This window comes from Palaemon carinicauda, chromosome 19 (genome assembly GCF_036898095.1).
Source record: "Palaemon carinicauda isolate YSFRI2023 chromosome 19, ASM3689809v2, whole genome shotgun sequence".
Lineage (NCBI taxonomy): Eukaryota > Metazoa > Arthropoda > Malacostraca > Decapoda > Palaemonidae > Palaemon > Palaemon carinicauda.
In genome coordinates this window covers 59,027,913-59,052,696 of record NC_090743.1, presented here as the reverse complement: position 1 = coordinate 59,052,696, position 24,784 = coordinate 59,027,913, and the positions used below count along the sequence as shown (strand labels likewise).

Genomic DNA, 24,784 nt, shown 5'->3' with positions numbered 1-24,784 from the left:
TGCTGTATACATAAAATAGGCAAAAGAACAATTTATTTGAAAAACTGTTAGGAATACCGTAATGTATCAATCAAAATAATCAAAGACAAAATTAACATCCCTTACGTAAAACTTCAGCATCCGGGTAACACGATAAACAAATTACACCATCAAGATTTCCACTGGGGGGACACTCATAAGTGTTCCTATTCAGTACAAGTATTAACAAAGACACACCTAACCGTGTATCTATTTGGGCAAGTACCAGTATGCCATTTCAATAGTTCCAGTTTACTACTAATGTTTATGACACTTAAAAGTTTGTGGTCTTCCGCAAAAAGACGGTTTTAGGCCCCTTTACGTTCACTTGGTTCTGGGGCAAACATTTAAAAAAACTGTCCATCACTAAGTTCCAGTATGGAATCACCTTTTGTGATCTGGTGATGTGGAGTAGCAATATCTTGATCCTTAAAAATTTTTTCTAAACCTCTAGATAGGTCACTATCAGAACACACTGTCAATACCAAGTTTGAGAAGTGACTCATGTAGCAGGACAGAAATGTTTACATTACCATTTTTTTTTTATCAAGCTGATTAACCCTATAAACAGACTCGGACATAATACAGCACCCTTACAATCATTTTACTTGTGCCACGTCTCGACTGAACTTCTGGTTGCCTCTCCAAAAACCCTACAGAGAGTAGGGCGTGCTGCAAAAACAAATGTGGTTAGACAACTGGTAGGACCAAAAAATATTACAATACCCCTTAAAAATATAAAAAATGCTTCTATTCATGACTTTCTGTTATAAAAAAAAAATTAATTAGTTGCTGGCAAAATATGTAAACCTATTTAAGAAAAATTTAAATCTTTACAGTGAATATATGGAAAATCATTATAGTACAGTACTGGGGCAGAATATCAGACATTATGACAAAAGGGAATTGATAATGAGAGTTACTTTAAAACATATATAACCCAAGCTTGTTATATGTGGAAATGGTTTGTATTTTTCCCAACTACTATTAATTTTTTTCACAACATGACATTCAACCTTGCACCACCTTCCCTTCTCGTACATCTCATAACCTTACTCTTACCCACATTACCTCTCAACTTCCTTCTCTCACACACTCTTCCAAATTCTGTCACTAATTGGCCATGCTTCTCTTCTGTGTCTGCAACCAGTACAGTATCATCCGCAAACAACAAAAGTAATACCCCTAGATAAATAGCTAAGTTTTGTATCATAGGAAAAATGCAAATTATCTATGAATTTGTCATCCTTATTCCTGGTTGTGAAGTTTAATAATTTTGCTTCCATTGAAGTGTACATTAATCATCATATGGTATTATTGAGTCACTTACTCTTTATTACAGAGGCAAATAAATCATCAGAAGCATTTGAATGTGCTTGAGAAGCTCTATTGCTTCCATGAATTAATTATTAAAAAATAATGGTCACCTGTACTAGCATATTTTTTAAACAGAAATCCCATTCAGGAGGGAATGCTTTTCATGATTTCAATTTTACAGATATATTGCTACACTGAAGCAGAAATATACCCAGAGCAATGGACGAAGACCGTTTGGTACATCGTGCCTCATTGCAGGATTTGACATGGATGACACTCCCCATTTGTACCTGACAGATCCATCTGGAACATACACAGAGTGGCAGGCAAGTTCACATTTTTTTTTTTTTTTTCTTCTAATTTTTCCATCCTTTCTTTTGTAAGAATGATCTAAACAATACAGTAATAGGTCCTCTTCATGTGAGTTTGTTTCAATTTTGATAAGGAAAGCATGCCATATCATGTTTTAGTTTTGACAAAGAAAGGCAGTTATTGATAGCGCATCTATGATAAATTGTTTCTATAATTTTTGGGCTAATGCCACTGGCCACAGTGCGAAAACCATGCAAGATTTTCTTGAGAAACATTATGCTGATTTTAATATCCATAAGGAAGGGCATGTATAAATATTTGTAATTTCAGGCTAATGCCACCGGCCGCAGTGCAAAAACCGTGCGAGAGTTTCTCGAGAAACATTACTCCGAGGATGCCGTGTCCACCGAAGAAGGTGCCATAAAGCTCGTTGTACGTGCTCTATTAGAAGTGGTGCAATCCGGTGCAAAGAATGTAGAAGTGGCTATCATGAAGCCAAATGAACAAATGAAGGTGAGTGTTTTAAGACTGAAAATTGCTATTTTCCCAGATGGTACAGCAGTGCTGTATTGCTCGCTTCACACGAGTGGATATTTTCCGTACAGAAGTAGTTCTGCCTGTTAGAAGGCATGCCTTCACACAGAAGGATTTTCCCCAAGCAGCTTCATAATTTCTATAAGCTGCTGCATTGTATCTGCGTGGATTAGCTGTGCACGTTTTTAGTAAATGGCTACAGACCTGAAATTCTTCCAAGCAGGCAGCATTTGAATGGCCTCATTAATCTTCATTGATTTCTAATCTACACAGCTTCAATCCACTCTTGTGGAGCAAGCCTAAGACCTGATCAGTCAGAGTGCCTGGCCTGAATTTTATAATCCAATAAAAGGGATTTTATTTTTTAAAAAATTGGGGAAAATTGAAACAAGAGGAAGTTGAACAGTTATGTTGGAAGATTAGATACCAAAGAAAGTTATGTAATATGAAAATAAGAAAGCAATGGAGATAGAGACCGAAGGACGTGGTAAAGTATTATTTCGTGATGAGGTTTGTGTTACTCAGTACTGTACATTATAAGCAGCAAAGGCTTATTTTGGCTTTTCTTTGTCTTCTAGTTGCATTGCATCCTGTTTTTTACTCTGCATCTTTTCATATTAATCTCATCTGACCTACTGACTGGAATCTGTTCCTCCTCCCAATATTGCTGTAAAATGTGGAGAAAAATTGATTAAGCAACCTTAGTAAGATCCATGAAGGTTGACAAGCTGATCTACAAAAGTAGTTTAATGACTGTAACTGTAATGATAAGTTGTTCCAACACGAAGTACTTACCTCGAACTACTTTCTTAGGAGTATCTGGGATCTCCTTCCCATCCGACCAGAGTTTTGTGTAGTTTACCCTAAACCCATTTTCTATGAGGGGTAACCTCAGGCGGAGTGATACGCGCCCTGAGGCTAACCCCGGGTCGGAGAGCATGCTTGCTCAGGTCTCGACCTCCAGTAAGTTCTCTGGTCGCGTCGCGATATCATATCGCCGATCTCCGAATCCCAGTGTGACTTTGTGTGTCCCCGACCCCTTTGTGTCTCATGCGGTCCCCTTGTGCTTTCCCTGTGCGTGCTTGTGTCTCGTAGTGCTTTCTCCCGCCTCATGGAGCATCTCCGCCGTTGTCCTGGGCCTATGGCCGGTAAGTCGTGTGGAGCGTTCCTCTCGAAGCCTGAAGTTGACCCGCACTCTTTGTGTTCCTCGTGCAGGGGCAGCGTTTGTTCCCCTTCCGCCACGTGTCCGGAGTGCGATGTCATGGAATGAGGTGCAGTGGGTGCGGTATAGCACCAAGAAGAAGGCGGCGGCAAAGAAGTCGCCCAAGAAGCCGAGCATCCCTTCCTCCCTTGCTTCGCCGGGCGTCTCGTCGGACCGAGCTTCCCTTCCACCCTCCCCTACCCAGAGTAGGGGACGAGGTAAGTCCATTGCGGGGAAGAGGCCCGCGGCCCTTCCTCAAGAGTCTGACCTTCAAGATAGTGGAGTTGTGGCGTCGTTCCAGGCGAGTGAGGGGCCTGAGGGAGGGGCGGGAGTGTGTACGGGAGACGGAGTCCTGGTGCAAGCAGGTCACGTCTCCTCAGATGACCCCATGTGGGGGGAAAATGTACCTAATTCTTCTCCAGCCTCTTGGGCGTGTTTTTCAGGCACTTCTGCAGCCGAGGGCGACGTCGAGAAGGAGCTTTCCCCGCCGTCGGACCCCACTGCATGGGTTCCCCCCAAGACGCCTTTCAGGTCACTGCTGAGGATGGAGGAAGGCTTCGGGACCTGGTCCCCCATGGAAGAGCCTCCACGCTCCTCTACAGGCGTCGCCGTCCACGGAGCGTCGAAGGAACCCCCCTACACCAGCGCGGGAGGCGAGGTCATCGAAGAGGGCCTACAAGTCTTCGGTCTCCTCAGTGGAGGAGCTGCTCTTCGGTGGACGAGGCACTGAGGAAGCTCAGGAGATGGCGGGAGAAGTCCCGCGGGAAGCTTTCGCTCTCTCGCTCTCGCTCGCACCACGAGAGTCGGCGCCCAGGATCCCCCAGGAGGAAGTGGAAGAAAAGTGCCTCCCTGGACGGTGAGTGGGTGATGATTCACCGCGACAGGCTGCTGAAGTTAGCTGCGACTCCGGGCCCTTCAAGTTGGCGCCCGAGGACGTGCTCCCCAGATAGATACTCATCCGGCAGCAGTGGCAACCGACGGAGGGATTCATCCTGGCAGGTTCCAGTCGACAGGCGTAAGTCCGCGAAGGTTCCGGCTCCATCCGCCCAGCGGAGAGAGTCGCCCCTTCGCTCTGGCAGCCGAGTCCTGACCTGAAAAGCCCACCTAGCTCGTCACGAGTGTGACCTACGGCTCCCCTCGGCTTGCAGGCCCGCAGATACAAGGACCTCCGGAAGTGGTGATGGACCTAGGACAGAGGCCCGCGTCCCGACGGCGATGCCCGTCCTTCAGCGAGAACCCCCGCGAGAGGGTCGGTCCAGGACTCCCCCACGTGTGAGGGCCTCCGCCGGGCCGTCCGTCCGGAGTACCCCCGTCGCATGCGTCAGCGCGCCCTTCGGAAGAACTCTACGACCATGGAGAGGGTTCGGCAGCAGAGGTATCGGCTTATCGGAGGGTAATAGGCCTCATCAGGAGCCACCACAGGCTGGATGAGCCGGAGCCCTCCTCCGAAGATTCATGGCGTTCCAGTCTCAATAGGATGGTGGACGCCCCGGTCCAGCAGCGTCCCTCCTTGGCTCTTCCTTTAGCGAGGGAAGTGAAGTTGGGTAGAGCCCATGTGGACAGGATCGTGGCCAACCACGCCGAGGCTCCCAAGAATCAGAGTGCTTCCAAACTACTCCAGGGCCAGAAGTCCCAGAGTAAGTTTTACCTCCCGGAGGGACAGCGAGCAGGCGCCTGTGCACTGGAGCCGGCACTTGCCGTGTTGGGGCAGGGAGCCTCAGAAGAGAGGGCGTCGACAGTTCTGATCTGCTTCTCTCCTTCGGAGGAGATTTCGAAGGACTTAGTCAACGTCTCCTCGTGGCTGGACTGGTGGGCGTCCAGTCCTCATACGATCTTACGGTACCAGAAACCCAGGCTTTACTCAAGGAACTTATCAGTTCGAGGTAAGGCCCTGAAATTCCTCTCCTACCAGTCGCTAGCTTTGGCCGCCAACTGGGTCCTGCGGAGGAGGGACACGGTCTTGAGCAAAATCACTAGACGGCTTCCAGACAGAGGCCAGGTCTCTGAGAAGCCTGACCCTGTGGGACGACGCTATCTTTCCCCTGAAGGCAGCGGAGGAGTCGATTGACAGGGTTAGGAAGTTGAAGGACCCGTACGAGCCCAGGCCCCACCCGGTCAGAAGGCCGGCGTACAGAAGGCCCTCCGCCGACATGCCTCGCCATCCTCGGGCCTCTCCTAGCCAGCCCAGGAGAGACAACTCGGCTACGGCCTGGTCCCATTCGTCTCAGGCCTCCCGTAGGGGATCAGCCTCGACCCAAGCCGCCTATAGACCATCGTTCGCAGCGTCCAGAAGGGGACGTTCAGGCCGCACCTCAAGAAGATAGGGTGGAAGGCCCCCTACTCCTGCCGAAGCCTCAGGTGGGGGGATGCCTCAAACATTCTTGGCAAGCATGGGAAGACCACGGGGCAGACCCGTGGACCGTGACAGTACTGAAAGAAGGGTACAGGTTGCCCTTCCTAGCGGACCCTCCACCTCTGATGCCAGACCAGCAGGCGGAGTGGCTAGCCCCCAAGGACCCCTTAAAAAAGACAGCTCTGCAGGGAGAGGTCTCAGCAATGTTGGCAAAAGAAGCAATGGAACCTGTCCAGGACCCAGGTCCGGGGTTCTACAGCAGGCTGTTCCTGGTGGAGAAAGCGACAGGAGGGTGGAGACCAGTCATAGACCTCTCAGCCCTCAACAAGTTTGTCTGCAAGACCGACTTCAAAATGGACACTCCGAAGTCGGTCTTGGCGTCCTTGAGAGAAGGGGACTTCATGATGTCAGTAGATCTCAAGGATGCTTACTTCCAAATCCTGGTTCATCTCTCCAGCAGGAATTACCTACGGGTAAAATGGGGTACCCAAACGTTGCAGTTCAAGACCCTCTGCTTCGGGCTGTCCACAGACCCCCAAGTCTTCACAACGGTCTCAGTCTGGCCACACGAACAGGGCATTCGCCTGATTCAGTGCCTAGACGACTGGTTGTTACTTTCAGCCTCAGAGGAAGTACTGAAGGAGCAAGGCGCAAAGCTGCTGCGGTTCTGCAACTTTCTGGGGATCACCATCAACCTAAAGAAGTCCCAACTGATACCTTCCACCAGTATGACCTACCTCGGAATGGTTCTGGATTCCCGGTTGGTGAAAGCCTTCCCCTCCTCGGAAAGGTTGGACAACTTAGACCAGGTCTTCCGCCCCTTCCTGACGGACCAACCCAGGAGGGTGAAGGACTGGTAGGCCACCTTGTGTCGTTGGAGAAACTGGTCCCCCAGGGCAGGCTGAAGCTCATGGAGGTCCAGTGGAACATGAAGGAGAGCTGGAACCAGACGGACTCCCCCCATAGGGTGGTCCCGGTGTTCCTGAAGACAAAACAGGTCCTAGGATGGTGGAGCTGCAGGACGAACACCCTCAAGGGGATGCCCTTTGCAGCCGACCCCCCGGAGATGCTCCTGTTCACGGACGCATCGAAGGAGGGGTGGGGTGCCCATCTCCTAGGGAAGTCAGCAAGAGGGAGCAGGACGGCCCAAGAGAAGACCCAGCACATAAACGTGCTAGAGATGAGGGCAGTACGAAGGGCGTGCCAGGAGTTCATCCACCTACTCCAGGGAAACACCGTGGCTCTGATGTGCGACAACGCCACGGTGGTAGCTTACATAAAGAAACAGGGAGGCCTAAGGTCGAAGGAGCTGTGCGTCCTCACGTTAGAACTTCTGGAGTGGGCCGAAGTGGAGCAGATCAGAATTTCGGCAAGGTTCATTCGGGGAAAAGGAACGTCCTCGCCGACGGCCTCAGCAGGATGGGGCAAGTGGTTGGGTCTGAAAGGTCTCTGCTCCCGGGAGTAGCCAGAACGGTCATTCAAAAATGGGGTTCTCCGGTGATGGACCTCTTCGCAACGAGGCTGAATACACAACTCCCCGTGTTCTGTTCTGTTCTGTGCCAGACCCAAAAGCGGCGTTCGAGGACGCCTTCCAACATCCTTGGGACAATCTCGACGTGTACGCTTTTCCCCCCCCTTCGGGATGCTCAGGCAGGTCCTCAACAGAGTAAGAAGGGCGGACAACCAGTGGATGACTTTGGTAGCGCCCTGGTGGCCGGAGAGAGAATGGTTCGTGGACCTAAGGGAGTTAGCACAACAGCCGCCCTGGCCCCTTCCGGACAGGCCAGACCTTCTCCGGCAACCACACTTCCAAAGATTCCACGAGAACCTTCGGTCCCTTCGCCTTCACGCGTGGAGGTTATCAAGCGCCTCCTGAGGAGGGAGGGCTATTCTTCGAGTACAGCAACAAGGATGTCTGGCTACCTGAGACGATCATCAGTAGCGGTCTACCAGGCTAAGTGGGCCACTTTTACCAAATGGTGCACCGCTAGGGACATCAGGCCCCTGAAGGCCTCCATTCCGCAGATAGCGGACTTCCTAGTTTACCTCAGGGACGTGGTCAACATGTCCATCCCGGCCATCAAGGGAGTCCGCGCTGCTCTGGGCCAAGTTTTTCTCCTGAAGGGCATAGACCTGGGTAACTCTAGACATATCTCAATGCTCATTAAAAGTTTTGAACTATCATGCCCCCTGCAGGCTGTGAAGGTGCCACAATGGGACGTGGCAAGGGTCCTGAAAATGTTATCCGAACCCCCGTAAGACATCGTGGACAGGGACCTCACTCTCAAGACAGTTTTCTTGCTGGCGTTAGCTTCAGCTAAACGGGTGTGCGAGATCCATGGTCTGTCCTACGAAGTGGCTCACTCGAAAGGTTGGCGGGAAGTCACGTTCAAGTTCGTCCCTTCCTTTGTAGCTAAGACCCAGAATCCTGCCGTGTGGGACCCCAGGTTTGAAGGTTTCTCAATTCCGGCAATCCTCCGGTCGGACGGCTTGAAGGATTTGCGCCTGTGCCCCGTCAGGGCGTTGAGGAAATACTTGGAGAGGACAGCCAAACTCCGGCCCGAGATCAAAAGCCTTTTTGTTTCCACAGGCCTCGTGAACAAGCCAGTCTCGAAAAATACCATCTCCTTCTGGTTGCAGCAGGTCATCATCAGGGCCTACAGTAAGGCAGGAATCCCCCTGCCGGGAAAGCCCAGGCCCCATGACATTAGGGGCCTTAGTACTACATTGGCTTTCGAGAAAAATATAGCAGTGGGCCAGATCCTAAGGGCAGGCACCTGGGCCAACCAGTCTACCTTCACGGCTCACTATTTGAAGGACTATTCAAGAAAATCCCTGGACGGGTTCTCGATAAGTACCGTTGTTTCCGCGCTCCAAACGGTTTAAAGGTATAGCCTCAGTGATAACCGTGGGTAACAAGCCCAAGAGACACAGGTTCGTTCCTTAAACCCCCTTGTACTTTCTTCCTCTTTTTCCGCTCCAAGTGGGCTCTGAGAGGGCCCTGAGCCAGAGACAAGTACCTCAACAGGGGGAAGTCATATCCCCTAGGATTTCTTGCACAGGTGAGTTTCTTAGACACTAAGATGGGTTTTTGTGTAGTTTCCTCTCGATTGATTTTCCATGGGGGTCAACACGACCTAGCCTCCTTTCTAGGTCTCTGGATATTACTCAGCACGGTCTCAAGAACTTTTTAGGGCCACGCCCATCTCCTAAAGTATAAGTCTCCTAGGAAAGTAGTTCGAGGTAAGTACTTCGTGTTGGAACAAATCACAAATTTTAAGTAATTTGTATTTTTCCTAACAGTACTTACCTCGAACTACTTTCGGGTAATGGCCCACCCTGCCTTCCCAGAGTGTCCCCTGGTATTCTTAGAGACTTTAGCTACCAAGAACTTACTGGAGGTCGAGACCTGAGCAAGCATGCTCTCTGACCCGGGGTTAGCCTCAGGGCGCGTATCACTCCGCCTGAGGTTACCCCTCATAGAAAATGGGTTTAGGGTAAACTACACAAAACTCTGGTCGGATGGGAAGGAGATCCCAGATACTCCTAAGAAAGTAGTTCGAGGTAAGTACTGTTAGGAAAAATACAAATTACTTAAAATTTGTGATATTTAAGAGCAATTTACCTTTTTATTGTTACTGTTCTACATTTTACCGGTAATTATTGAAAGTTAATTGTTTTATTTTGAAAACTGTACAATCGTAAATGAGGCTGGTTTTAAAACTTTGCCATTACTTCATTAGCTGTGTGTACAGTATATAGGTCTAATTACTTTCTGCCAACTAGGTAACACTGCACTCAACTAACTGTGAAAGGTTTTTTTTCTAGGTCATATTCAGCAACTGTCTGTCCTATTTTGGAACTCAGGCAAAAAAGTCATTATCAAAATGTTGCTTTATTTCAAAATCTAAAAGAAAAAAAAGATAAAATAGATAAATATTGCATTAACAACTAATATGTCATAGCATTGTCTGCTAGGATAAACAACTTTAGTAATATGTCACAGTGTCATCTGCTAGGTGACCACTATACTTTAGTTGGCGTGTTTGCTTGTAGAAGAGGGTTGGCAATTCAGCTGATTATCAAAAGAAACAAATGCAGTAATTTGCTACAGTACTTCATTAAAGAAACTGCAATATAAAGATAAATTCATGTATTACATATGAATGATAATTGTAGGTTTATATTTTGTCTAGTGGGTGAGAGTGCTTTTAAGTCATTAGTTTGAGAATTGTCAAACTTCCCTTTACAACTTTTTCTTAGTGTTAAGACGCAGGGTGGTTATGGGGGCGTTTTTTCAGGAAAAAAAGGTACGTCTTATGATACAGGAAATACGGTATTTAAATCTTTTATTACAGTTGCTGTTTATTTGACAATGTAGGGCAGACTCGGCCTTCGTCGCATGAGTGGGGGAATCGTTGTTGATACTGGATGTCAGGCAGATTCTCTGCGGAGAACACCTTTCCCGTTTGCTGGTTAGGTGGCACTCACAATGGTTTCTTTGGTAATTAAGTTGAAATAATAACTTTATAATCTTTTTCAGCATGTGAATTATGCCTACGTTTCTCCCCTTAGGTCGGAGGGAAAGCATTGTCTTAGGCAATGTCCTCCTTTGGGAGAATATTCCTCTTGTTTGCAAGAGAAAGCTTTTACAGTCAGACCTTGTTAATCTTGCTTCACGGTTTCGGTTTTTCCTGACCAAGGAGGAAAAACATTCTTTGTGAAGATTGTTTACCCAATGTTAAGAAATTGATTTCTAATAGTTGGCAAAAAGCATTGGGATGGCCTAAGAACAATGCAATACCTATTAGATAAAAATTCTCATAAAAATCGCTATAAAATTCAAGCCGGACAATGATTTCAAATAGCCCTCACTCTTTTACACTGGGAGCGCCGTGCGCCACTACCTATCTATACACCCAGCTGGTCCTAGGTCTCTCTCTGTACAGTGTATATCCATTTATGTGGTAAAAAATTACAGCTATATTGGAAATAAACCAGATTTCGATTTAACTGGTGTTTCACTTAACTGTATCCAAATAATAATGCATGTAATATTCACATTTTAGTATTGTATTTATAATTAGAATAAAATACATAGCAAATTATAATCTCATGCATTGTTTACATTCAAATCAGCTAATCAACCCTGCCTAGTCTGTTGTCAACCTATATTCACTTTCACGAGATTATCCCACTGATATGACTATTCACTTTCACAGAATTACCTCACTGAATATAACCTATCATGCATATTCATATGATATCTCTTTCACATTATCATTGTCTGTTACATACATACATACATATACCATACCAAGGCACTTCCCCCAATTTTTGGGGGTAGCCGACATCAAACAAATGAAACAGAAGGGGACCTCTCCTCTCTACGTTCCTCCCAGCCTGACAAGGAACTCAACTGAGTTCGGCTGGTACTGCTAGGATGCCACAGCCCACCCTCCCCCGTTATCCACCACAGATGAAGCTTCATAACGCTGAATCCCCTACTACTGGTACCTCCGCGGTCTTCCAAGGCACCGGAGGAAGCAGCGGAGCTTACAGGAACTGCTTCACAATTGCTCGCCATTCATTCCTATTTCTAGCAGGCTCTCTTGCCTTTCTCACATTTATCCTCCTATCACCCAGAGCTTCCTTCACTCCTTCCATCCACCCAAACCTTGGCCTTCCTCTTGTACTTCTCCCATCAACTCTTGCATTCATCACCTCCTTTAGCAGACAGCCATTTTCCATTCTCTCAACATGGCCAAACCACCTCAACATATTCATATCCACTCTAGCTGCTAACTCATTTCTTACACCCGTTCTCACCCTCACTACTTCGTTCCTAACCCTATCTACTCGAATACACCAGCCATACTCCTTAGACATTTCATCTCAAACACATTCAATTTCTGTCTCTCCATCACTTTCATTCCCCATAACTCCGATCCATACATCACAGTTGGTACAATCACTTTCTCATACAGAACTCTCTTTACATTCATGCCCAGCCCTCTATTTTTTACTACTCCCTTAACTGCCCCCAACACTTTGCAACCTTCATTCACTCTCTGACGTACATCTGCTTCCACTCCACCATTTGCTGCAACAACAGACCCCAAGTACTTAAACTGATCCACCTCCTCAAGTAACTCTCCATTCAACCTCGCACCAACCTCCCTTCTCGTACATCTCATAACCTTACTCTTACCCACATTAACTCTCAACTTCCTTCTCTCTCACACACTTCCAAATTCTGTCACTAATCGGCCAAGCTTCTCTTCCGCGTTTGCAACCAGTACAATATCATCCGCAAACAACAACTGTCCATCACATTATTATTATATCCTTAATCCTTTTCCCAATTCCTTCTCAAATCCCTTCCGTACATTTACTTTCCTCTCCCACACACATCTACAACTTATCTTCCCCCTGTCTCGTCTCTTTGTCATACAGTATTTCTTTATCCTTCTCTCTCTCTCTGTTCTCCCTGGTGTTTTACTTAACTGTATCCAATAAAAGTGCATGTAATATTCACATTTTAGTAATGTGTTTAAATTAAAAACATAGTAAATTATAATCTTATGGATTGTTTACATTCAAATCAGCTGATCAACCCTGCGTAGTCCGCCGTCAACCTCAATTTTCGGACTAAGTAAATCCCTGATTATTAAGGCATGCTACCGAAGGATTTTCATGTTTACTAAAAGAAATAATTATTACTTGATCTATCATTTTCCAATTATCATACTAATTCCAATAGTTTTATTTGAAATGCTTCTCTCCTATTTTATTTACTTGTACTGTGAGTTGAATCGCATGACAATAACCAGAGTTTCATTCATGTTGCCGATGCACGATATTTTATAGTTCTTAGCTCCGTGGTGCTTGATTATAAAGCCTCAATAGAGACTTAGCAAAGAAAGATATAATTAGAGAGAGAAAGAGAGAAATATGAATGATTTGAATCCTGACATTGAAGAAGAGGGAACTAATTCTCTCTCTCTCTCTCTCTCTCTCTCTCTCTCTCTCTCTCTCTCTCTCTCTCTCTCTCATATATGCATAAATGTTTTATTAATGCTCTATTAACTATTTAGATAATCGTAATTTCCTAGAATGCAATAATGCTTCTGAAAAGAAATCTAATATGAGAGAGTGAGTGTATGCGTGTGTGTGTATAATCGAATGCACAGTTTTTGTTTACTTATTTAAAAGAGGCAATTATTTTCATGATATTTAAGTTTTTAGTTTATAAGACAAGCTGTATTTCTGTTTATGAAAGATATATAACATACTGTGGTAGAGACAACACTTAAGAAGTTGTGTCATGCTTCTAAAGTACCGGCGTAGGCTACGAGTCTTGAACGAAAACAGAAAACACTTCAAGTAAGTACCAGTTAAGCTGTAGTAATATTACTTTACATATATTACAGTAATATACACTACAGTATTAGTGAGTTAGGTTATAGTACAGTATTACTTGATAGGAACAACTTTTGTTATACAGAACAATGTATGTAGTTTACATGTGCAAATGCACTGTACACTGTACTTATGATTGTAAACTGTTGTAGAAACCAAATTAAAACCATATTAGGCAATATTTCTCGTGTTAATTATCAGCTGCACCCACTCGTGGCAAGGGGCAGTGACTTTTTAGGTTAAAAATTAGCCCACCCTAGTGTAGTATTTATTCATGAAAATTTGCTTATCGCGCCAGTGTCTGTAGCCTAACTATCGCGAATAACGAGGCTTGACTATATGTCTTAATCTTATCCTTTAGAAGTTGGGTGCGTTCAGTAATTACCAACCACTCTCCTGTCCGAAAAGCGATCTCTTAACCCTTTTACCCCCAATGGACGTACTCATACGTTTCACAAAACTCATCCCTTTCCCCCCATGGACGTACCGGTACATCCTTGCAAAGCACTGTTTTTTTACATTTCTTTTGCATATCTTTTATAACTTTGAGAAACTTCAGGCATTTTCCAAAATAATGAGACCAACTTAACCTCTCTATGATGAAAATTAAGGCTGTTAGAGCAATTTAAAAAAGATATATTGCAAAATGTGCTTGAAAAAAAAAACGCCTGGGTGTTAAGGGTTAGAAAGTTCCAAATAGCGTTAGGGGTAAAAGGGTTAAGGAGATTATCTTTAATAACATAAGCAGTACTGGCTACCCTGGTTTACTGGTCTGTATCACACTTACTCAGCCAACCCCCACTGGATTGGTGGCAGTTGGAAGACAGAATCCCCCCTCCTTCGTAGCAGAGATGTGCAATCGGTTGCACATCTTGACATCAACCTGAGATTTTAATCTTTAGACCCCTCGGGGGGAACCGAGGAGCATTGACTTTCGCTTTAGAGTCAAGTTTGCTTGTTGCACTCGGGGAACTTCCTAGTCTTTAAGGGGGGTGGGACAATAGTCACAATCCCTGGGTATTGTTGACCACTCTATGGGGTAATTGATTGACCAGGTAGTCCAATGCCCTTCCCATATTCCAATGATCGAAGGGGAAAATCTTTCTTCATGGGTCCTCTGGCACCTCAAGTCCAAATGGAATCAAGGAAGCGATTCCTCTGACACCCTGATTCAACTAAGGTCAGGAATTAACAGGTCTCAGATGGTGGGTAGCAGACAAGAACCTCTGCTAAGAGGTCGATCTTATCGTCCCTCCGCTGGAACCGATGCTCTTCGGATGCATTAAAAGAAGGGGGGGGGGGGGGGCATATGCCGCACCAAACCATCTTCGACCTTTCGTCCGAATCAGAAAGGTCCTCAACAAAGTCAGAATAAGCAAGAATTTTTCAATGATTCTGATAGCTCCAATATGGCATCATGCATAGTGGTTCCCGGTGCTTCCGAGGGAACTTCCACAACCTACTTGAACAACCACATACCAACAGCTTCCACAAAACGGTAGCTTCACTTCAACTTCACGCCTGGAGACTGTCCACTATCTCCTCACTTACAGAGGCTTTTTGCAATGAATTGCGGAAATAATGTCTAGACTCCTCTGATGCTCTTCAGCATCAGTATCAGGCTAAGTGGTCTTTTCTGTAGTTGGTGTCATAGAAGGGGTATCACTCCCCTTGATGCCTCTTACTCCAACAATAGCAGAGTGCCTTGTATACCTTCAGGAAGAGATGCTTCTCTCATTTTTGACAGTCAAAGGCTACCGGTCAGCTTTGAGTCTCTCCTTTAATTTGAAGGTAGTAAATATTTCCTCATTGGAACTATCTCTCCTCATAAAAACTTATGAGATGACTTGTCCCCAGTTGGAGGTTAGACCTCCTCCTCGGAATGCCGTTCAAGTTCTTCAGTCTCTGAAGGTAGCTCCCTTCAAAACATTACGCCAGGCCAGAGATGGCCACCGTACTCTGAAGATGGTGTTCTTACTCTCTTTGGCCTCGGCCAAAAGATCAGTGAACTGCATGGTCTATCAGATGACATCTCCCATTCAAGGGGATGCAGAGAGGGAATTCTCAGCTTTGTCCCTGAGTTTATTGCCAAGACTCAAAAATCCACAGGTAGGGGATCCTAAACCCTTCAAGATCGAGAGGCTTCGTTATGTAACCAAAGACCCAGACCAACTGGTACTTTGCCCAGTGAGGAGTCTGAGGGGTTACTTAGAATAACAGCAGCAGCTTGCTCCTGTGTGTCGGCAAAGTTTGTCAGCACGGGGAAGGTCAAGAGGAGGGTCATGAAGAACTCAATCCTGAATTTGGAAAGTCATTGACCTTGCACTCAATATTGACCATCCTCCACTATGACGACCCAAAGCTCGTGACATTAAACCAATGTCCCTGGCGTTCAACAAAGAACTACTCTGTGGCACGGGTACTGCAAAGGGGTGTGGAAGCATCAGACGACCTTCACCGCCACTACCTGCAAGATGTAACCCACAGGAACATGGATACATTTTCCATTGATCCTGTGGTGGCTGCACAACAAGTGGTCTAAACACCTCAAGCTCCTTAATGGACACGTAGTAAAGGGTTGAGGTTACCTGGGTTAGTGTGGGGGTGAATGAGTAGAATGACTGGCTTCTTTCTTTCCTTCACCTTCTCCCCCTCTGGGGAATCAGCTCCACAGTACACAGCACAGCTAACCTCACCTTTCTGTAAGTAAGATCCACTTTCCTTGTGTAACCTAATTATAGAAATAATACTTGTTGCTTCCCTAATACCTCTTGCGAGGGGGCTATTTGGTAAAGTCTCAGTACTCTCATATTCCTGACTTGAGATCCTTTTATTAGACTAGCCACATTGCTAATATCACAAACACAGCTTGCATAGGCCACTAATCATGCAAAGCATTACTATTTTAGCAAGGGCAGGGTTCCTACTGCCTACAATCTATGACATAGGGGAGAGAACCCCGGGTTAAATGCCAAAGCTAGTTGGCACGGACTTCCTCCCTCCTAAGAGGTAAGTCGTCCCCTATAAATAGCGAAGGGTCTGTATTTAGTGACAACAAATGATAGATTTGGAGCTAATTTATGCAAATTGGTCCGGCAGCCCTGTCCCCCAAGAAAGTCTTGCCCGAAAGCAAAGTGGGCACTCAACCCAGGTGTGTGACTGAGTGGGGTAGCCAGCTACCCCTCATCCCTCCCGCTAACTAGCGGTTGTGGTGGTTATCCCTCGCTAAAATTCTCATGGTTTGTCTTTCAGCTTCGCCGAAAGTAATATCCCCTATAAATAGCTCCAGGTTTGTAGCGTTAGGAAAAAATACAGATTACTCTCAAATTTGTCATATTTATTGAATGTGGTAATTACAGAAACCTTAATTTATTTACAGATGCTTGACATTGGCAGCCTGGAAAAAATTGTCACAGAGATTGAAAAGGAAAAAGAGGAGGAGGCAGAAAAGAAGAAGCAGAAGAAATAGAAGTAACTTTTTGGTCTAGGATTAACTGTTTTTTTGTGTTGCTTTTTGATATGAGTAAGATTTCAACCATTGCTATATATATATATATATATATATATATATATATATATATAAAATTGATGTTTTAGATTTATTACAGCTATTAATTTTTCAATAAAGGCTTTGAGATCTAGGTTATAGTTTCTCTCATCAGAAAATGATCATTTATTTTACTTATAGTTTTGCTCACAAATATAATTATTTACTTTAGAAGTATAAGATATGTTTTGTAATCGGTATTTTAACATAGGGGCTTTAGTTTTGCTTTAAAGTAATAATTTCCTTTACAAGGTATTGATAGGTTTTTAGATAAGTGTTTTAGCCTTGGGCTTTAAACATCATGAAGCAATTATTTACAGGCTATATATAAGTCGATATTTCCAAGATTTGTCTTTTATGTCATTATTCTATTACCATTGGGAAATCATATGTGTATGTGTGTGTGTGTGTGGGGGGGGAGTCAAGAACATTGAGCCACTTATCACTTGATACAGAATTAAATGCTAAAAGGGATCTGTTAACGTTAGTAATTTAATTTCAAGGTTAAAAATAATGTCCTAGCACAACATTATCTGGAAAATGGAGTAGAGCTACATTTTGAATAAAGTTGCAAACAGATTATACCCAAAGAATACTGGTAAGTTTCGTACTGTAAACTGTATATTGCTAAGGGTTCTTGCATGGTAAAAAAAAACTTCCTGTTAAGTCTGTGAGGATGCATTTTAATCACTCAATCTGACCTCTTTATCTTCTTTCCCACCACTATCCCTACATTAAGGGGTCAAAAGCTAATTTGATATGGTTTAAAAACATTTGCATGCCCTTGCAGTCATCAACTACAGTTATTGGCAGTGGGCCAAACCTTTAACCATAGTCCAAGTGCAAGACAGCTGTTTCCACAGTTTTTGGCAGTGGGCCTAACCTATAACCAGATAGTCAAAGTGCAAGGCAGCTGTTTCCATGTATTTTTGCCAGTGGGCCTAACCTTTAACCAGATAGTCCAAGTCCAAGGCAGCTGTTTTTGGCAGTGGGCCTAGCCTTTTGCAGAAAAGCAAGACTGCAAAGGAGCAGTTGTCCTTTCAGTCGTTTTCTATGACAAGCGAGACGTATTCTTGAAGGCCTACCACAGATCAAGCCAATTTAACAATTTTATCATTAGGGACCAAATTACTCAAATGCAACTCTGGAAAAATTTATGATAAGTCTTTAATAAAAAGCCAAACTTTGAAAGGAGTTTTCAAATGTTTATTTTGAGTTCGCAATTAATTTCTAAGCTTATAAATCCACTACTTTATGGAAGACTAATACAACGGGTTTAAATCTGGCCAAGTTATTCAACTCTGTCAGCCTTGTCTTATCTTTGCTTTGCAAGGAGGAGTCATTTATTATCCTTGATCTTACTCCTACTTACTAATTAAAGACTAGATACTGTAACAGTACAGTACTGTTTGATGGATGAAATGATATGCCTGGAGTATCTTGAAAAAGATAAGGTTGTCTTTTATTTACCAAACAATCATGTCCCTGTTTATACATTCATGTTTATGACTCCGTTATTTTATTCAATTTCATTTTATAATTAGCTAAAGGGATTGTATATTGAGTGTCATTTTTCTGAATGGACAACTAGACTTTTCTTCTCAGCAAAAATTGGCTTCTTTCATTTGTTACTATACTGAAGGATGTAATTAAAATAAACAGGATATGCTCTCATGATTGCAGTGAGAAAAATTTTAAAGTATCAAATTCAGCTTTGACAAAAGCAAAAGTTTTTACTGTAGTATTGTATTCAGTGTGAAATCTCATTAATGCTCATGGCCACTCAATGCCTTTGAGTTTACAGAAAAGCTCATTATTATCATTACAAACTAAGCTACAACCATAGTTGGAAAAGCAGGATGCTATAAGCCCAGGGGCTCCAACAGGGAAAAATAGCCCAGTGAGGAAAGGAAGTAAATAAACCTTATTAGAAGTAATGAATAATTAAAATAAAATATTTTAAGAACAGTAAAACTAAATCTTTAATATGTGAACTATAAAAGGAGACTTATGTAACCCTGCCTTTCAACATAAAAACATTTCCTGCAATTTTGAACTTTAAAGTTTACCAATTCAACTACCCAATTAGGAAGATCATTCCACAACTTGGTCGCAGCTGGAATAAAACTTCTAGAATGCTGTGTAATACCGAGTCTCATGATGGAGAAAGCATGACAGAATTAACTACATATTTAGTATTAAGAACCAAGTGGTACTCTCCGGGAAGATCTGAATGTAAAGGACGATCAGAAGTATGAAAAATCTTAAGCAAAATGTATAACAAACTAATTGAACGACAGTGCCAGACATTAATATGTAGATCAGGAGTAAGAAATCTAATAGACTAAGTTTCTGTCCAACAAGATGAGAATCAGCAGCTAAAGACCAAATAGAACAATACTGTACTCAAAACTAGGTGGAGTGAAAGAATTAAAACTTCTTCAGAATAGATTCATAAAAGAAAATCCTACAAGACTTTCTTAATAAGCCAAATATTTGTGTAACTGAAGAAAAGACAGACTTAATGTATTTCTCAAAAGTAAATTTGCTGACAAGAATCACACCTAAAATTTAAAAGGGTCCATACATTATTGAAGAAACATTGTCCAGTAACTTTGTGTTGCTAATCAGTAGCCTGTAACTCTCCTGGTACAATGCCTTGGTGTGTTATAAAGTTTGCATATGCCACACTGGTGTGTTATAAAGTTTGCATATGCCACACCAGTACAATCATCCTGGATCAAGGTTGAAAGACATTGAAGTGATGGAATGAAAGAGGAATATTCTTTGCCAAGTTACTATATTCATTAGTGCCTTTTTTATACTAGGTTTTGTTTTGGTTACAAGAGGCAACAACTTGTCTAACCAGTATGCCATGATTTTTTCATAGTTTCCATGTATGCAACTGTTTTGGGGCTCAAAGATGAAGCTTCAATTTTACGTGTCATTCTGTTTAATGGACGCTTTATTGTAAAGGATGCAACTAGGTTTCTGCTTTTTGCCATACACCTAATTTGACTTTTCATCTATCCAGATAACTAGTCTCATTATCTTTGGCTCGCCTCTCCTACCTGCCATGTTTTGTCAATTCAAGTGAAGGCTGTTTAACTGAATTGGCCTTGCTAAGAAGCAGTTTTTTTTGCTATTGAGATCTTTTTCTTCTGGCAATTAACCCTTAGCTTAGTTACACACCTGTGATGTCACTAGTGTGCCCTGGTAATGGTCAGCTTTCCATTGAAGAAAAAATTGAGTATAATTAGTACCTAAATAAGTTTCAGTATGCTCATATATATGTAAAATGCTCTGCCATGCTCCTGATTTGATGGACTACATCAAATCTTGGGAAGACAAATAACTTAACAACCAGTGAGTGGCTATCTTGGATTTTCAAATAGTTAGTCAGTTTGCACCGACTAGTATCCCAAAAAGAGGGTGCTTGTATCACCATTTGCATGATTCTTCTGAGAAAATTATATCGGCTCTTCCTGCTTTTTCTCTTAAAGTCAGATTTTGGAATTTTATCTGCTCCAATTTTCCTCAGTTTCACAGACAGTTTAGGACCTAATCCACTTACTTTACTTTCTTAATTTCACCTTTACGCTGAAAACAACAGCCTTCTTTTGATATCCTTCATATCAGACAGTACTAATGAAATTAGTTGGGTAATTAAGCAAAACATTTAGTCCCCAAAACACTATTGAATGTTCTAAAGGATCTTGTGACTGTATTTTAATCTACCTAGAGTACATACTATTATTATTGTTGTTACAGAGCAAACTGCAATCCTAGCTAGGGAAACAGAAAGCTATAAGCCCAGCAGGGAAAGTAGCCCAGTGCAAACTAAGATAAATAAATACGTTAAACTATGAATTTAAACAATGGATACCTACTCAACAAGAGAACCTGTTGTACCAAGTTTGGAAGCTCTACCGATTTAACTATTTTATTAGAAAGATTATAGTATTCCACAATAGGGGTCATAGCCAGTATATAGTAATTAGAATACTTCATAATACTAAACCTTACCAAAAAAAAGGTAAGGGTTGGAATTAACTTTAAACTTATTACAATGTGTTAGATAGCATAGTCTGGGAAACTCTTCATGCAAGGGGTGATCAATGTTATGAAAAATGTTACTGCCTCCTACACGGATACAAACATTACAAACTTATAACAGAGTTTGTATTTTTCCCAACATACAAACCCGAATTCTTTACTATAGGAGATATTCTGGCGCGAGCTGGAAAATACGGCAGAAAACCTTAAAAAGGTCGTTAACGACTGGGCCGGTAGTTATCCGCATGTTAGGGGTGGGGTACTGCCGGTCGGTAGCTACTGAATACCTAGGACTATTTTTAGGGGGCGGTGGCAGAGGGAAGATTTGTGTAAAGAATTCGGGTTTGTATGTTAGGAAAAATACAAACTGTTCTAAGTTTGTCATTTGTTCCTACACTAAATACAATCCCTCATTCTTTACTATAGGAGACTTAGTCTTGAGGTCAGGGTGGACGAGGAGTTCCCTATTCCTAAGAAAGATAGTCCTCAGACTTCTCTCTTTTGATGAAAAAATCTCCCCTTAACTTTTCTTTGTAGATCCCCATAATCTTAGCACGACTGAAAGTTTGTAATTATGTGGAAACAAATGTTTCAGGATGAAGAGGGTCGGGAACATATGACTTGGACCCTATCATACTTAGGATTCCCCTGACCTTGAAAAGGGGAACCCTCGTGACTACGAGTATAACTTATACCCTGTGAGAGGAGTCAGATGAGTTTCATACCTTATTTCCATTGGCGAGTCCATCTGAAACTGGTTACAGACTAGGATACCCAGATGGGAGGAAGGTGCAGAAGATAGATGGATGTCCTTCTAAAACCTAGTGTAACACAGAATCCTCGACCAATGGCTACTGTCCCCTGAAACCCTGAAAGGGCGTAAGGTAGCTACAGCACCTGTTGACCTGTCACAATAGGCCCTATAGAAAAGGCGTTTAGAGACCTATGTGTCACATCGGTTAAATAGTGAGTGGTGAATGAATGTAGATTGGCGTTTCCAGACTCCAGCTCTTAAGACTTGGGAGACTGAAAAATTCTTCTTAAACGCCAGTGAGGCAGCCACTCCCCTAACTTGATGGGCTCTGGGTTGAGCTGCCTCTGGGTTGAGCTGCCTCTGGGTCTCCGTGAATGGCTCTCGCAATAACTTTCTTGAGCCAGAAAGAGATGGTGTTGTGAGAAATTCTCTTCTTTACCTTGTTGGTACTGAGGAAGAGATGATGGAGGTGAGGTCTGAAAGGTCTGGTGCACTTCAGGTATTTCCTTAGCGCCCTGACTGGGCATAGTAGCAATTGGTCAGTATCCTGTGTTACCCTATTGAGGCTGAAAAATTGAAATTCTCTCAACCTCTCATCGGCCAATGAAGGATTCTGAGTTTTGGCCACAAAGCCTGGCACGAAGTTGAGCGAAACTCCCCCCCCCCCTATCTTCTAGAATGAGTGACTTCGTAGGATAGACCATGAAGTTCACCAACCCTTTTTGCCGAGGCCAGAGCTACTAGGAAGATGGTCTTAATAGTTAGGAAGTAGTCAGAGGTCCTATTTAAGGGCTCATAGGGTGGTCCCTTCAAGGAACGTAAGACCAGGGACACGTCCCAAGGTGGTGGTCTAACCTCAACTGGGCGGGCAAGATCTCTCAAAACCTCGAATCAACAAGGTGATACCTTCTGAGGTGGAAAGGTCAACCCCTCTCAGTCTACAGATGAGGCTTAAGGCTGAACGATAGCCTTTAATTGCCGAGACTGAGAGACGGTTTCTCATCCCTGAGGTACACCAGGAAGTCTGTCACTAATGGAAGAGAGGGACCGAGTGGAGACATGCCTCGCCCTCTACACCAAGCTGCAAACACACTCCATTTTGCTTGGTAGTGGTTTGTGGAAGATTGGCGCAGGTGCCTGGACATGTGCTTAGCCACTTTCCCTGAAAAGCCTGTACTTCTGAGGAGAGACTGGACAGCCTCCAGGCGTGAAGCTTCAGGAAGTGGATTCTCCCGTAGGGGATACCACTGTGTGGCTGCATCAACAGAAGGGGTTCTGGAGGCAGAAACCTTGGAACTTGAACCAGCAGGGAAAGAAGGTCTGCGTACCAATCTCTGCTTGGCCATGCCGGAGCTATTAGAGTTAGCTTGCAGTTCCGGGAGGTCCTGAGTTTGTTGATCACCCTTCTGAGCAGGCAAAAGGGTGGAAAGGCATATGCGTCCAGGTTGTCCCAGGAATGTTGAAGGGCGTCCTGGATCGCTGTCTGATGGTCTGAAACTGGGGACCCGTAGCGGGGAAGTTTCGCATTCAGAGAAGTGGCAAACAGGTCTATTGTGGGGAAACCCCACAAAGCTATTACTGTCTTCGCTACTTGAGGATCCAAAAACCATTCGCCACTCAACACTTGGTGATGCCTGCTCAGTTGATCCGCCACGATGTTTCTCCGACCCGGAATAAACCTGGCCGTTAGAGAAATGTTATGACCTTCCGCCCACTGGCAAATCTGGACCGCTAGCAGACAGATGTCTCTTGCCAGAGTACCCCCTTGTTTGTTGATGTACGAGACGTCTGTGGAGTTGTCGCTCATCAGCACCACCTCTCGTCCTTGTAGATCTTTTACAAAGAATTTTAGGCCTTTCCAGGCAGCTAATAATTCTAGGTGGTTTATGCGGATAGTTTGCTCTATCGGAGACCAAACTCCTGATGCTAATTTGGGGCCTAGGTGGGAACCCTAGCCCCGTAACAATGCGTCTGAAGAGTTTTAGCTTCGGACTGGGGCTTAGGAGGGGAATGCCCTTTTGAGTATTCTCTCTGGTTGACCACCAATGAAGATCTTGTAACACCAGAGCTGGAACCTCCACTGACAAGAATGGGGAATCGATCTTTTGAGACCAATGGGTCTTCAGATGCCACTGGAGACTTATTCTCAATCTTACGCTTGGAACTAGTTTTTCCAGGGAGGAAAGATGGCCCAGAAGACTCTGCCACGACTTGGCTGTAGGCAGTAGTGGAGACAAGAGATGGGCGATGGATTGATCCAGTCTCCGAAGTAGTTTAAGACTTGGGTTGGAGTCAAGCAAGAATTCTCTGCATTTACAAGGATCCCCAGGTCTTTGCAAAGGTCTAGAAGTCTTCTCAGGTGATCCAGAGCTAGCTCCCTGGACGAGGCCAGGAGTAGCCAATCGTCCAGGTATCTTAGCAGACGTATTCCGTGCTTGTGAGCCCACGAAGATACGAGTTCGAAAACCTTCGTAAAGACCTGTGGGGCGGTCGAGAGCCCAAAGCATAGGACTTTGAACTCGAAGATTCGACCCTGAACCAAAAAGCGCAGGAATTTCCGAGATGTGCGATGGATCGGCACTTGGAAATATGCATCTTTTAAGTCCACCAATGCCATAAAGTCTCCTGGATGCACCGCTTGGGTCACGGAGGCTGTTGTCTCCATTTTGAATGGAGTTTGCTTCACAAACTGGTTCAAGGTCGAGAGATCGATTACGGGTCTCCAACCTCCCGAGGCTTTCTCTACCAAAAAGAGGTGACAGAAAAACCCTGGGGAGGCGTTGGAGACCTCTTGAATGGCACCTTTTAGAAGCATGCTCTGGATCTCCCGAGCTAGGGCTTGCTGTTTCCGGGATCCCGAGGGATCTGGGAGAACAAGATCGGGGGAGGAATTAGAGGAGGAGGAGAGTCTATAAAGGGGATGCGGTACCCCCAACGAAGCACCTTGATGGTCCATTGCATGTCCCCCATAGCTTTCCACCTCCTCCAACTCCCCTGCAGGCACCCCCCAACGCACTGTGAGGGGGGAGCCGTGACCCTATTTCTGTCTAGGGTTCCTCCCTCTGCCTTTAGCCTTGGGAGTAGCTGACTTTCCTCTGCCCATGGGTTTGGCTATAAAAGAGGGGCAGCTGAGGCTCTTGGCTGAGAGTGGAGTTGCGGTTGTGGAGTTGGCTGCTGTTGCATTGTGCGAAGGGAAGCAGCCTTTTGCATCGCGGTGTCCTGCATCTCTTTCCTCCAAGTATCTAAGGCAGAGGAAACTGCCTGTTTAGA

At 44.3% G+C, this 24,784-nt stretch overlaps 1 protein-coding gene across 1 annotated transcript in view; it reads left to right on the top strand.

Moving 5' to 3' along the window:
* Window positions 1-17,186, top strand: part of Prosalpha4 (proteasome alpha4 subunit) — an 87,895-nt gene extending 70,709 nt beyond the window's left edge. The window contains exons 4-6 of the mRNA XM_068393596.1: window positions 1,517-1,661; window positions 1,978-2,160; window positions 16,537-17,186. Coding sequence (XP_068249697.1) covers window positions 1,517-1,661; window positions 1,978-2,160; window positions 16,537-16,626 — 418 coding nt within the window. The 3' untranslated portion in view covers window positions 16,627-17,186. The remainder of the gene's footprint in view (window positions 1-1,516; window positions 1,662-1,977; window positions 2,161-16,536) is intronic.
* Window positions 17,187-24,784: the final 7,598 nt, after the last annotated feature.